This window comes from Sebastes umbrosus, chromosome 3 (genome assembly GCF_015220745.1).
Source record: "Sebastes umbrosus isolate fSebUmb1 chromosome 3, fSebUmb1.pri, whole genome shotgun sequence".
Lineage (NCBI taxonomy): Eukaryota > Metazoa > Chordata > Actinopteri > Perciformes > Sebastidae > Sebastes > Sebastes umbrosus.
The window spans coordinates 31,492,142-31,505,207 of NC_051271.1; the positions used below are offsets into that span (position 1 = coordinate 31,492,142).

General features: G+C 42.3%; 1 protein-coding gene and 1 long non-coding RNA gene across 11 annotated transcripts in view; one reads left to right on the forward strand and one right to left on the reverse strand.

Moving 5' to 3' along the window:
* Nucleotides 1-11,701, forward strand: part of htt (huntingtin) — a 50,362-nt gene extending 38,661 nt beyond the window's left edge. For 6 of the 10 annotated variants that reach the window (XM_037765581.1, XM_037765580.1, XM_037765583.1 and 3 more), the window contains 7 exons: nucleotides 1,298-1,488; nucleotides 1,896-2,010; nucleotides 3,019-3,232; nucleotides 6,458-6,671; nucleotides 6,896-7,058; nucleotides 8,443-8,603; nucleotides 8,742-11,653. In XM_037765581.1, the coding sequence (XP_037621509.1) occupies nucleotides 1,298-1,488; nucleotides 1,896-2,010; nucleotides 3,019-3,232; nucleotides 6,458-6,671; nucleotides 6,896-7,058; nucleotides 8,443-8,603; nucleotides 8,742-8,955 (1,272 nt within the window). In that variant the 3' untranslated portion in view covers nucleotides 8,956-11,653. Of the gene's footprint in view, nucleotides 1-1,297; nucleotides 1,489-1,895; nucleotides 2,011-3,018; nucleotides 3,233-6,457; nucleotides 6,672-6,895; nucleotides 7,059-8,442; nucleotides 8,604-8,741 lie in introns of all 10 variants that reach the window. The other 4 variants (XM_037765585.1, XM_037765586.1, XM_037765588.1 and 1 more) reach the window with 2 other exon arrangements.
* Nucleotides 2,305-13,066, reverse strand: part of LOC119485867 — a 14,784-nt gene continuing 4,022 nt past the window's right edge. The window contains exons 2-3 of the long non-coding RNA XR_005206391.1: nucleotides 12,077-12,079; nucleotides 2,305-2,315 (exon numbers count right to left, since the gene is read on the reverse strand). This is a non-coding gene — a long non-coding RNA (uncharacterized LOC119485867). The remainder of the gene's footprint in view (nucleotides 2,316-12,076; nucleotides 12,080-13,066) is intronic.

Below are 13,066 nucleotides of genomic sequence, written 5' to 3' on the forward strand. Positions count from 1 at the left end.
TTAACCTCTAATCTGATATTCTACAGTATAAAATGAGTACCTCTGATCTGAACCAATTCTGGTTTGAAGTGGTGATATAAGAAGCACACACCACTGCTATGACGTCTTATTCCTTTGCACTTTCATTATCACTCCACGTCTGAGACTAAACTAACAAAGACTAATGTGTTGTAATGGTTGCTTAGCAACAGGGCCACGTGGGGGGGGATCACTTCCACCAACACAGACCAGGTTACATATACAAAGTACGAAAGTTGACTGCTAAACATGTGACAAAATGGAAACATTTAAAGTTAGCTTCTATGGAGGAGTGGACTGAGCTGTGCCCATATCCAGAAAACAATCCACCTGCTAAACAACATGCACTATACGCTACATAAAGAGGAGTTTCCACAATGTTGCCCAGCATATGCAAGCAAGCAGGAACGCAGCAGAAATGCACTAACCACTGCCTCCGCAGCACCACGATTCAGAAACTGATCTGATGCTGGTTTTGACATGAGAGAGATTGTGGCCACAAGTGTGAAACATCCCTCCAGAGCTATTGCTATTGGCAACTGAAAACTCTGGGACCGGAGAAAGTGGAGCAATATCCTCGCAATGTCAGGCAACACACCTCCACCTAACAAAACAAGGCAAGCCTAGTACAATCAGTTATCATGTTTGGCAATGGCAACATACAAATAATATAAATAAATAGTAAGACTTTCAATCGTTTAAAATAGTTGCAATTAATTGCACATTTTCTATCCGTTCAAAATATACCTTAAAGGGAGATTTGTCAAGTATTTAATACTCTTATCAACATGGGAGTGGTCAAATATACTTTCTTTATGCAAATGTATGTATATTTATTATTGGAAATCAATTAACACAAAACAATGACACATATTGTCCAGAAACCATCACAGGTACTGCATTTAGCATAAAAAATATGCTCAAATCATAACATGGCAAACTGAAGCCCAACAGGCAACAACAGCTGTCAGTGTGCTGACTTGACTATGACTTGCCCCAAACTGCATGTGATTATCATAAAGTGGGCATGTCTGTAAAGGGGAGACTCGTGGGTACCCATAGAACCCATTTTCATTCACATATCTTGAGGTCAGAGGTCAAGGGACCCCTATGAAAATGGCCATAACATGACTTGATGACCGTTTTATAAAAGCAATTGCCCACTTCAGGCCGTGATACGTTGTGATTATATTGCGTATAAGGGGCGTTGTTCGTCCCGGCACGAAGCGGTCATGAGCTATCGCTTACATGTATGAACAATCTCAATGTGTTTTTGTAGGACAAAGCAATAGCGGAGCCTGTGTGTCGCCTGTTGGAAACGACTCTGCGCAGCACCCACCTGCCCAGCCGCATGGGGGCTCTGCATGGAGTGCTGTATGTGTTGGAGTGTGACCTGCTGGATGACACGGCCAAACAGCTCATCCCCACCATCTCAGAGTACCTGCTGTCCAACCTCAAGGCTATCGCTCAGTGAGTATCGCTCTCTATTCTCTGCGTCAAACAGACAACGACCTCATTTCATCAGGTAATGAGCTGAGCTGATGATGAAAAGAGACTCGGGGAGCAAAAGTGTTTAATGTCGGTGTGTGACCACCCTGCACTGAAGGTGGATGTTGGAATCAATTAGTTTCATCCAGTTTAGGGCTAGTGTAGATTACAATACTGTTACCTGTCTCAGACAAATTTCTTTGATCTGAGATTAAAACCCTCAGTTCAGCTCAGAATCTGTGATTGTCCCAAGAGTGCAGTACAGCATTTGGCCAGTAGGTGCTGCCCTTCACATTTCAAACAAACAAACAAACTACTGGCCTTTCTGTTTTATTTTAAAAACTTTTCCCCCACTCACTCTGTATGTCTCCTCTCTTTGTATGCTGCAGCTGTGTGAACCTGCATAACCAGCAGCATGTGTTGGTAATGTGCGCAGTGGCCTTCTACATGATGGAGAACTACCCTCTGGATGTAGGAGCTGAGTTCATGGCTGGAATTATACAGGTAAACATTCTGTGTGGATACGTGTGAAGCAGAGATGATCACTCACTCATAGTCAGGGGTGAAACTAGTTTGAAGTTCTTGACGGTACTACTAGGCTACCCCAACCGTCATTGCTTGATATTGTTCTCCTCCCACCCGCAGCTTCATGCATCCCTGAACACACGTTTCATTGCCTGTATGGTGTAGAAAGACATTAGAGACACTTGACATCCTGTATAGCAAATTATTTATTTAAATGGTGAAAGTGCTTCAGAATAATTTGTAAATGTTGACAAAACCTTTCAAGTTTTGAGTTGCTGTTCCGACTTAAATGTACTGTTTATAACTTCTTACAGGTATAAATCAGGTCGGTGTCTCATGCACGCTTGCGTGCGGCTACACTGTTCCAACACAAATTACACGGAAGCACCAAAACCGCAAAGTTATATCTAGTGAAGCCCGTCTTGCAAAACAGTGTCAACTCCCCCCGACCGTCGCCAGAAGACACAGACCGTAGAAATTCCAGTATTGTGAAAACACTAATGCCGATACTGTAATAGATAAAGGAGTGATAATAATACAGTACATGCTTTGAATTCCTTAGATATAGCTATGCAGTGTTCTAAGCAGACCGGGTGGCATGCAGCAGATGAGAACACTCATTACAATCAGAGACTTAACTTAGACTTGCAAAAAATGGCTTGTGAGCATCTCTGGAAGTAATATGACCTTGACTAGGGGATGTCGGGCACCATTTCAGAATGGGACACAAATAACATAGTCAAATAGATAAAAAAACAAAAACTATTTTGAGTTTGATTTGTCACAATCAGTCTATGCATTAAAGTAATGCATTGGAATTTTACACTCATGATGAATTAGCATTAAATGAATTAGTTGATGTGCTGGTTTTCCTCTTTAGCTCTTCACCGTGTCAAACATTATGCATCCCGTTCTTTTTCCTCTCTGTAAAAATGTCTCTCTCTCTCTCACCTCCTCTTATCTCCTGCCTCTGTCCCCGTCTGCCAGGTGTGTGGTGTGATGGTGTCGGCCAGCGAGGACTCCACTCCCTCCGTCATCTATCACTGCGTGCTGCGCGGCCTGGAGCGCCTCCTGCTGTCAGAGCAGTTGTCCCGTGTGGATGGAGAAGCGCTGGTCAAACTCAGCGTGGACAGAGTCAACATGCCGTCGCCGCACAGAGCCATGGCCGCCCTGGGCCTCATGCTCACCTGCATGTACACCGGTAAGAAGGGTTCTAACACGACCGAGCCACCGCAACTGCAATGTAGCATCCTGCATTCTGGCTAAATCACCAGCATGTACTGCATAAGGACTGGTGCTTCCATTACTGCTGCTGTGACTTTCTCAATATACTGCAAGCTCATCATGGGATTTAGCTAGCTGGCTAACTCACCTGCATGGGCACTCTAAATAGTAGTAGACTACTTTTATCATTAGTTAACCTTACTGTGGCATTTTAATGGAGTGCTCCAGGGATGATGCATTTGTAGGCCAACCAGGAAGTTAACATCGCCCTGGTTCCCTCGACAAAGAGCCAATGGGACTTTTCCATTGGCTTTTGGATTATTGCAGGAAATAAGCTCTGTGGCAAACACGTTTATGATACTGACACGTTTTGTTCAGCAAGAAATCCCCACAAATGAACACCACTTCTATTATTTTTGAAGCGTGAATTCAATCGCCAGAAGTAAAAAAGCTAACGTTAGGCTATAAGCGAACTACATCACGGTCGCATGAACGTGAGTATACACAACGAGGCTGTAAAGGCTGGGATAGTGGGAGAGTGGGATATTTACTGATGTATTTTATATCGTAGAACAAACGTTAAAATCTCTTCAGCTTGTGTTAACCACAGACCTTATTTCAGACATCTAACTAAAAACACATTAACTTCCAGACGAGGGAACCGGAAGTGCTAAAATGCTAACTCATTTCCGGGTTCTATGACTCATTCCTGTTGCACTCTATTAAGTAATGGTCCAAACTTGAAGGTCTGCATGCTTAACCAATGTCATCACTGCTTCAGTGAGGAAGTGTCCCATTTCTTTCCTGTGCTCTCATCCTAAACTCCTTCCTTCCTAGTATTATGTACAGTGACTCTCCACCTCTCCCACACACAGTGATTCGCCTTCGCTATCATAAATGACAAAAATAAGGATGTAGACGGCAGTATGAAGTAGGGCTGTCAACAAATATCATAAATATATATATTTGAATAGTAAAAAAAAACGTATATTTGAATGTGAAAATTAATATTAGATTGTGAAAAAGTCTTCCTCGCGCTCACTGAATGCACCGCATGACGGGAGTTACACAACGTCACTTTCATTGATTGAAAATTAAATGTAACATTGGGTCAAGCTAAACGAGGAATAATTTAATAACAACCGTAATGATGGAGAGAACTCGGCCGCAGAGAGAGTGTCATTGTGTCCTAACAGCAAGCGTTATGTTACAGCATGTAAACAAACCACGTACCTATCAGCTGTGAGCTTGAGATCAGACTGGAGACATAACCACTTACTATCTTCTGATGTTTGTACTTTTTAAACAGAAAACACAAGGAAATGACATAAGCTGCCTTCACATAAGACATTTCCTCCTCACTCACTGTGAGGTAGGTCGCAGAGCCTTGCAGAGTGCAAGGAATGCCATTCACTGTTTCTAGGAAACAACAACAGGTGTAGCTGTTCTCATTGGTTGTGCTTTGAAAAGTCAGTTGAAATAATTTGAACTTTGAGCGCAGCGCTCGATGGCAATTTTGGGCAGTGCGCCACGCCAAGGGTAGCGCGTCCAAACAATGGCACAGCCAGCTCAGAGCGATTTTACCACTGATCATGTGTAGACGGCTTCACAGTATAGCCAACAGCAAGCAGGAAACTTTCAGGCGATCTTCCTCCAGTCAGCTGCCATCTTTATTTAGGTTTTTGTAGTGAAATGAGGAGGTATCATAAAAAAAAAAAAAAACTCAGTTCCTTTCTAAGCAAGCGACAGGAATAAATAGAAACGGGGTGTCCGACAAAAGCAAAAATAAATATTGGAATAGTTCCAACCTGCGTTTTTTTTTAGAACGAATATTCAAACGTCATTTTTGACCAATTTTGACAGCCCTAGTATGAAGTAGGGTATGATCTGCTGTAAACAACACAAAAAAAACGTTCCTCCACGCTGGTGTGTCCCATTACGGCGTACCTCACTGGAGTTACTTACCTAATAGCGGAGAGAGACTTTATAAGAAAGGGGAAGTGCTGTGGGGCAGAACTGGGACAATCCTAAGAATATAGGAACACATTGGTGCCTCTAAGCCTACTGAGATACTAACTCACTAGCTTACGCCTGATTGTGCAGGCTATCATTGCATGCAGCTTACAGTACATACTATTATTAGAATTGTTTTACATACCTGCCTTCTTCACACCCACTGCCTGTAACACTGACCAATACTAGTCATTTACATTCATTAAATCTCTTTTTACAGCATAACAGATTGTTTTTTTTAAAGCTCCAACCAACCCTGTAGTGATGCCTGTGACAGCATTAAACAACAGTACTGCTTGCTTCCTGCATGTGATTAGTGTATTCTATACATACCTCTGATATACCCTACCTCTAACCCCTACGTCGTTCCCGTACTAACCGTAGCAACTCTTAGCAAGAGCTAGCTAGCAAGTCCCTTGAGTAATCCCCGGCTCCTAAATACAAACTGATTTGTAACTTTAGGCATACCTTTTCTTTATGTGCTGTACAGCAAAGCAAGCTGAGGCACATTCACGCCACAGGAGAGGATAATCTAGTATGTAATATACCCAGGAAACATGACATTGAAAATCTCTCCTAATACTTTAATAAGCACCAGTCACTTACAGAAAACCTACTTCTTAAAGAGGACCTATTATGCTCATTTTCAGGTACATACTTGTATTTGTTCCGAAAAGCCCAGTCTGCTCTGATTGGTCAGCTGGACCACTTTGTTGTGATTGGTCAACCGAACCAAACTCTTCGGTCTCTGCTCCAGCTTCGCTTGAACTAGCTTTATTTGAGGGCGTTCCAAACTAGCTGCTAAGCAAATGTGTTACTTGGTGACATCACCACGTTAGGGAAGAAAAGGCGGGACTTCAAGCAAGGCGTTTCAGGCAGTTCAGGAGCAGTGTTTCTGTGGGGGAGAGTAACTCCCTTTGGCGTGGACTTTGGGCTTTTTAACTTTGCAGACCTTTTAACATGCACAAAAAAACTATATAACACACTAAATGAAAGGGAAAAAGCATAATAGGTCCCCTTTAAGAAGGTGATTTGACTGGAGGTAGCTCCCAGAATTCCACCAATTTGTCTGTTTGCGGTCGACTAAATTCTGATCTGAATCTTGTGATATCAGTGTCCCCAATCTAACCTCTCCTCCACTGGTTCAACCGGTGCACCCCCCCCCTCCCCTCCCCTCTCGTCCTCTCAGCGGTGCTCGCGTCGGGTTCAGACGTGACAGGGGTTAGAGGTCAGGTTGACTGTGCCGTAGCAGAGGCGGTGGGCGTCACGGCAGGTCATGTTGGTTTCTCCTCAGGAAAGGAGAAAGCCAGCCCTGCCAGTCGCCCCGCCCACTCTGACCCTCAGGCCCCAGACAGCGAGTCGATCATTGTTGCCATGGAGAGAGTCTCTGTGCTCTTTGACAGGTACACACACACACACACACACACACACACTTGCACACCCTCCATTGTACAAGAAATGCACACTGTTTTTATAAAAACAACATACACACTTAAATGTGCAGCTTTCTTCGCTCATCTTTGATCTCTATGGGTTTGTGGCGTCCAGAATAATTTGATGGTGAACGGTAGCACCACTTGTTTTGTTTCCCGTCATCATTTGCTCTTCTGGGGTTTCCTGTTTGCAGGATCCGGAAAGGCTTACCCAGCGAGGCTCGGGTGGTGTCAAGGATTCTGCCCCAGTTTCTGGACGACTTCTTCCCGCCACAGGACGTCATGAACAAGGTCATCGGAGAGTTCCTGTCCAATCAGCAACCTTACCCACAATTCATGGCCACTGTCGTCTATAAGGTCAGCAGCAGGAAACGCAAATGAAGAAATCACTCAATCATTTTGTAATGCATTTTACGCCAAACAATAACAAGATTAAAAACCTGTTGCAATAGTCTGTACGGGAGGCTCACAAGGCAAATTTGGATCTGATTATATTTAATTTGTATTAATCAAAGTCTTTGACCACTGAGATGTGGTGTTTTTTTGATCCCTTACTGGCAGTTTGCTTCTTGCAAGGAGCATTACAGAGAATTTCATTGAAGTCCAGTCTCTGTAAAGTTGTTGCTTAGCACCTCTGTTTGCTGTTTTGACCGCCCCAGCCAGCTCTTTTGTTGTCCAATCAGACAATAAGTTGTCGAGACAACATCAAGCTGGAGCAAAGACAGTTGTTGTCCAGAGATGTAAACTACAGAATCAATGAGATCAGTGTAGTCAGCAGAATTTTGGAGTGGAAACAAAAAAGCAGCAGCATGATTCAGCCTTGCTTATATTGAAATACAAATTATCCTTTAACATATGGTGCCTTGCAAAAAAAAAGCCTAAATCATGCAAGCTCAGTTTTTGTTTTGAGATCTTAATTTTGTTCTCTCTGTGGGAAAACACCTACTGAGAATCTCCAGCTGCATTTCTTGCCTCGAAACTGATTTAAAAATTGGTGGTAATTTAGCAGAAATGTTATATTTTCCAGAACAACAGCCTTGTTTTTCCCATTTCAAAATTTAAATCAAAGACAGCTAACGGTTGTCTGTGTCCGGGAAGGAGAGCACTTAGGAGTCTTCTGGTGTACAACGTGCCTGAAATGATGCCTGTTCTCAGGGGTTGCACATTTATTGTTGCCAGACCTGAAAAAAAACAAACCCAAGTTAGCTGGAGTAGGCAGGTTGGAGCAAATATAATTTAAAAAAAGTTAATTAAAGTTAAGTTAATCCTGACAGTAGTGCATGAGACAGGTAATCTGAAAAATATCATTCTGCCTCTGTGTCCTCCGGTGCTCCTAATGGCATCTGCAAGATTTCACAGACCAGAGGAAAACAACCAATCAGAGCCGAGCTGGAGCCTTGCCGTCTCTGAGCAGCTGTCAATCACTCGCTAACTCCAATCAAACAGTCAAACTAGGCAGCGCCTAGTGTACTGTTTAGCTGTAATATTAGAAAGTTTGGGACTTGGCCGCCATGTTGAGATCAGTTGAGGAAATACCAAGCACCGCCCACCAGCCGGAGCACAGCCAATAGGAACGCTCTCTCTGAAATTACCTGCGATTGTCCAAAGTCTCCCGTCACAGCCTAGATTTTTTTGAAAGCCTGAAAACAGAGCCATGATGAGGTGCAGAAGTCTAGTTTTCTCTCACAACTTCTCTCTTTTCCTACCTCTACCTCTCCCTCTGCTTTGCACCCACCTCCAGGTTTTCCAGACACTCCATGCCACAGGCCAGTCTTCTATGGTGCGAGACTGGGTGCTGCTGTCCTTGTCCAACTTCACTCAGAGGACACCAGTGGCCATGGCCATGTGGAGCCTCTCCTGCTTCTTTGTCTCCGCTTCCACCTCCCAGTGGATCTCAGCCCTGTATCCTTACATGACGCAGGACAGTGATTGGGTTGTTGTGTGTCTATATACTGTATGTGAGGATGTAGCAGCATAGTGTATGTACAGCTCACCAAACATTGTTGTCTGTTGCCCTTAACCCACCCTCTCTCAAACCAGACTGCCACACGTGATCAGCCGAATGGGCTCTAGCGAGGTGGTGGACGTCAACCTGTTCTGCCTGGTGGCCATGGATTTCTACCGGCACCAGATTGACGAGGAGCTGGACCGCAGGGCTTTCCAGTCCGTCTTTGAGACCGTGGCCTCGCCGGGCAGCCCTTATTACCAGCTGCTTGGCTGTCTCCAGTCAATCCATCAGGACACGTCACTCTGAGGGCAGCGGACTGAGATGTGACGTGAAGGCACAGAGAGAGGCCGGGGGGGAAATTAAGCACGGGGAGGAAAGTGGATTAGAGCGAGAAATGTGGTAGGGCGAGAAATTAGATCTCCACCCTCGAGTTGCGATGGAGGGGAAGAACAGAATGTTTCATTAGAAAAAAGCTACTGTAGCCTCATCCCTTTCCCTCCTTTACACTGATAGTACAACTACTGAAGGCACCGGGATGAATTTCAGTGGAGTGAGCGTAAAGAAAAAAGCCAAGGAGAGATCTGAATCGGTGTCAGTTTTAGGGCGTATGTTAAAGGAGAACTGTGGTTCTGCCTACAACCACATTCCCCCCCCCCCCCCCCCCCCCCCCCTCCTAGCAGACCATTCCTCGAGATGAATGACAGCACCTTGAACACCTCCTCCTACCCAGCACCTTGATTAAAAAACATATAAAGATAACATAAATCAAATACAATCATTGGATTTGTTTATTTTCCTGTGAGGACTTAAAGCTTGAGTATTGTGATGTCAGTAAAATAAAATAGAGACAAAAAAAAAGCAAAATATTTACTATATTTAAAGTTTCAATGCATCTATTTTTCAGTGCGTTTTTGTTAAAGAGGTCTGGTTAGTTAAGACACCGACAATGGGCTGACACAAAGGGGTCAGAAACACCTGCTTAATGTTGTCAATAAGAAGTATCTTTAAAGATCTTTTTTATATTTAAGTTGTGGTCATTCGCAGACGCACACAAGTTAAATAGTAAATATTTTACATGTAAGAACGATCACTAATAGCCATAGTATTTCTTTTTTTTTTTTTTTTTCAATGACTATGAGAAGCAGGTGATGGATGTTGTGATTTGTCACTGCAGAAAGAGCGACTTGTTTGCACCCGTTTCAGCAATTTCTGCGTCTGTACAGTGGCCTATTCTGGATGTTCTATTGAGTGGACAAAAAACTAGACAGGTATATATACCAGGAAGTATAAAAAAACCCTCATATTTTTCAAAATTATACAGTTTTAACCGTGTAAGGGCCCATTTACCAACACGAGCAAGAAAAATACCAAAATTGCAGTGATGTCGTCTTTTCTTTTTTTTTTTAACCAGTAGCAAGGGGGGAGAAGCATTTCCTCTTATGATTTTTGTCATATTGCTTATATCTGTCTAGTCCTCTTTTCTTTTTTTTTTCTTCTTTTTTTTTTTAAATGGCATTCAAGTCTGGTGCGCTCCCCCATGCACCTGAATGATTCCATTTCTTGTACTTTTTTAATTCTCAGGATGTAAGATGTGACTATTGTTGTTGTAATAAGACTGGAGGTCATTTGCGGTCATAAATGGAGTTTCCTTAGTATCTTGTTTAAAAAAAAAAAAAATAGAAAAAAAAAAATTGTAAAGTAATATGAAAGCCATGGTGCATGATAAAACTGTGTAAAGATGAGCGACATCTTAAAATAGACAGTAAGATAATGATGTCATTTTCTTTTCTGTCACAACACACACACACACACACACACACACGATCAGAAAATGAGAATTCAGTGAGTCAGCAAAAAGCGTATAGTATTTTATTGAAGACTTGACCTCGAGTTGCCTGGGAGATGTGCTGGGCGGCGTTAACTGTGTACATACACTTGCCTTAGATAAAGACTGAATATATGTATGTCCTGTACACTGAAAGCTTGAAAGCATGCTTAGCATTACTGCTATTTTCTTGCGTAGTCCTTAATACTGTATTTGCGTGGGCACGGTTTGCCATGACCGTCGCGTGAAAGAGAACGCGACGCAATCCAAAGGGGAGCCCTGTGACCTTAGCGACCAACAGCAGCTTTGACAAATCAACAGACGAGGAAGTGTAGCGTAGCGATGCCACGTGACAACCGGAGTTTTCCGTTGAGCTTTAAATATTGTTTTGTCTCAGTTAAAGATAAATATTTCACTGTCTTCTTCGTGCAGAATATTAAATACACCTAGCACTTGAACACTCGGAAGTTCCTCTCATGTCGATGTTAGGCGCTTTCTTGATATGCAATGAGTCCTACAAGTAAAAAACATCACAGTGATTTGTGTGCTAACCACTTTCCAACCTTCAGAGCAATGTGACTGGCTTCCTTTTGATCATGTTCAAATAATGTATTATTCACACAATAAATGACTGAATCCTCTGCAGCAGCTGTCATTAAAACTCCATTGTGAGGCCACCCTGAAGTAGATTAAATGAGCCTAAATGTGAGCCCCGGTTTTCTCAGATCAACAGTTTCTTCAAAGTCAGTTTGGATTTGTGTGGTGAGAAAAATGCCTGTTTTTTTTTTTTTTTTTCACCACTACTTCTACTGTTAAAGGATAGAGGGAGAATATTCTTTTCATCTCGTCTTTTAGTATCTTCCCCAGGAATAAGAAGAGCAAAAGACCGACTGGGGCCCCCTGCAGGGGGGTAATGCGATTACCCAGAAATCTTTTGTGGTTTCGGGAGATGGGCGTGGAGGTCATGTTCAACTGATTTAACACGCTTCCCCTTTAAGACTTCTTCCACTTGAAGAATCAGCAACTCAACAGATAATATAGTTGTTTTTGGTCTTATGCAAAAGCTGAGAAATGTGGTTATATTTTCTCTGCCAAGTTCTTTACATGCTCCACAATGTCAACCGTCTTTGTAATTAGCATGTTGGTGCTTGGCTTTTAAAAGAATACCACCCCTTTCTAGAAAACACCGTTTGGTTGCCACAAATGATTTCTACAATGATTCTAATAGAAGAGGTACAGACTGCAAATAATGTGATTCCCCTTTACAGTTTCTTGCTCAGATCCTCAACAGGGCCGTGGAGCCTCCTTCACATCTTTTCTTTTTTTGTTTTTTTTTTACAATAGCCTGTAAAAAAAATATGAATTTGTGTATTTCAGTTCATTTTAATATTTTAAAGAGATTAATCACTGCATATGGTCTGTTGTAGAAATGAATAAATTATTTAAAGATGTTAAACTTGTGTGATGTTTGTGAATTGTACAACGTCCTTCAGTAGAGTTGTAAATTCAGCTTTAAAGGGGAACACCACCCAAATTCAGAATTCCAATATGTTTTTTCCATGGTCTAGGAAAGTTCAATCAGTATTTGTGAACATGAGCTACTCTCTCTCTCAAAGCCAGAAACCAGAGAAGTAAGTCTCAAACTTGTGATGTCATAGGGTATAAAGTCTGGAGCTGCTCCATAGACAATGAACGGGAGACTGATTTTGTGAATGTTTTTCTTTTTTATACCCATATGAGCTTTATTATATTGTTGTGTTCTCAGTTGTGAAACAGAAAATGTTCCCATAATACTCAGACCATTACCCTGGGTGCTCTCAGTGTCATCTATAACATATCTCCCCATTCATTTTCTATGGGGCAACTCCACACTTTATACCCTATGACATCACAAGTTTGAGTTTTAGCACTCTAGTTTTTGGATTTGGGAGAGAGTTGGTCTTAGACCATAGGAATAACATGTATGAATTTTTAAAATGGGCGTAGTTCCCCTTTAACTACTCAAATGGCAAACTAGTAGAAGTTGTTTTATGCGTTTACAGATGAAGATGTGACAAACACAACTGCTCGGCACACACAGGATCCACCATGTGTCTCTTAACACAACCAACCTGTGTGGATATACAACCGTTCAAACGTTCTGCCACGCTGTGCCTCGTCTTCCTCTCTGTCAGAGAGAACAAGCTGTTGCCAGCCAACTCCAATTAGCCAGACAGATAACAAATGGTCAAGCTGAGATAAAATACATAATCTACCCACATGTGCTCATTTAAAGATCCATTGTCATTTGAAGCCCATTATCAGACCTTAAACTGTATCTCTGACCTCCTGAGATGATTAGAAGTTATCAGCATTTTTGCACAATTTCCTTTTCACAGCCGGGCTGTAATTCCCTTTTATAGACTACAACAGTATGAAAACATATGTTGCTCTTGTTTTACAGCACCCATTAAGATGCTTCATGATTAAAAGGTATTAACAGGATTACCAGACAGCTGCCATATGGTTCATGAAGCACTGAGCTGAAATCAAGATGGCACAGGTATTAAGTGTACATACTGTACGTGGCAAAGGCTTTTTATGGCTGAACTT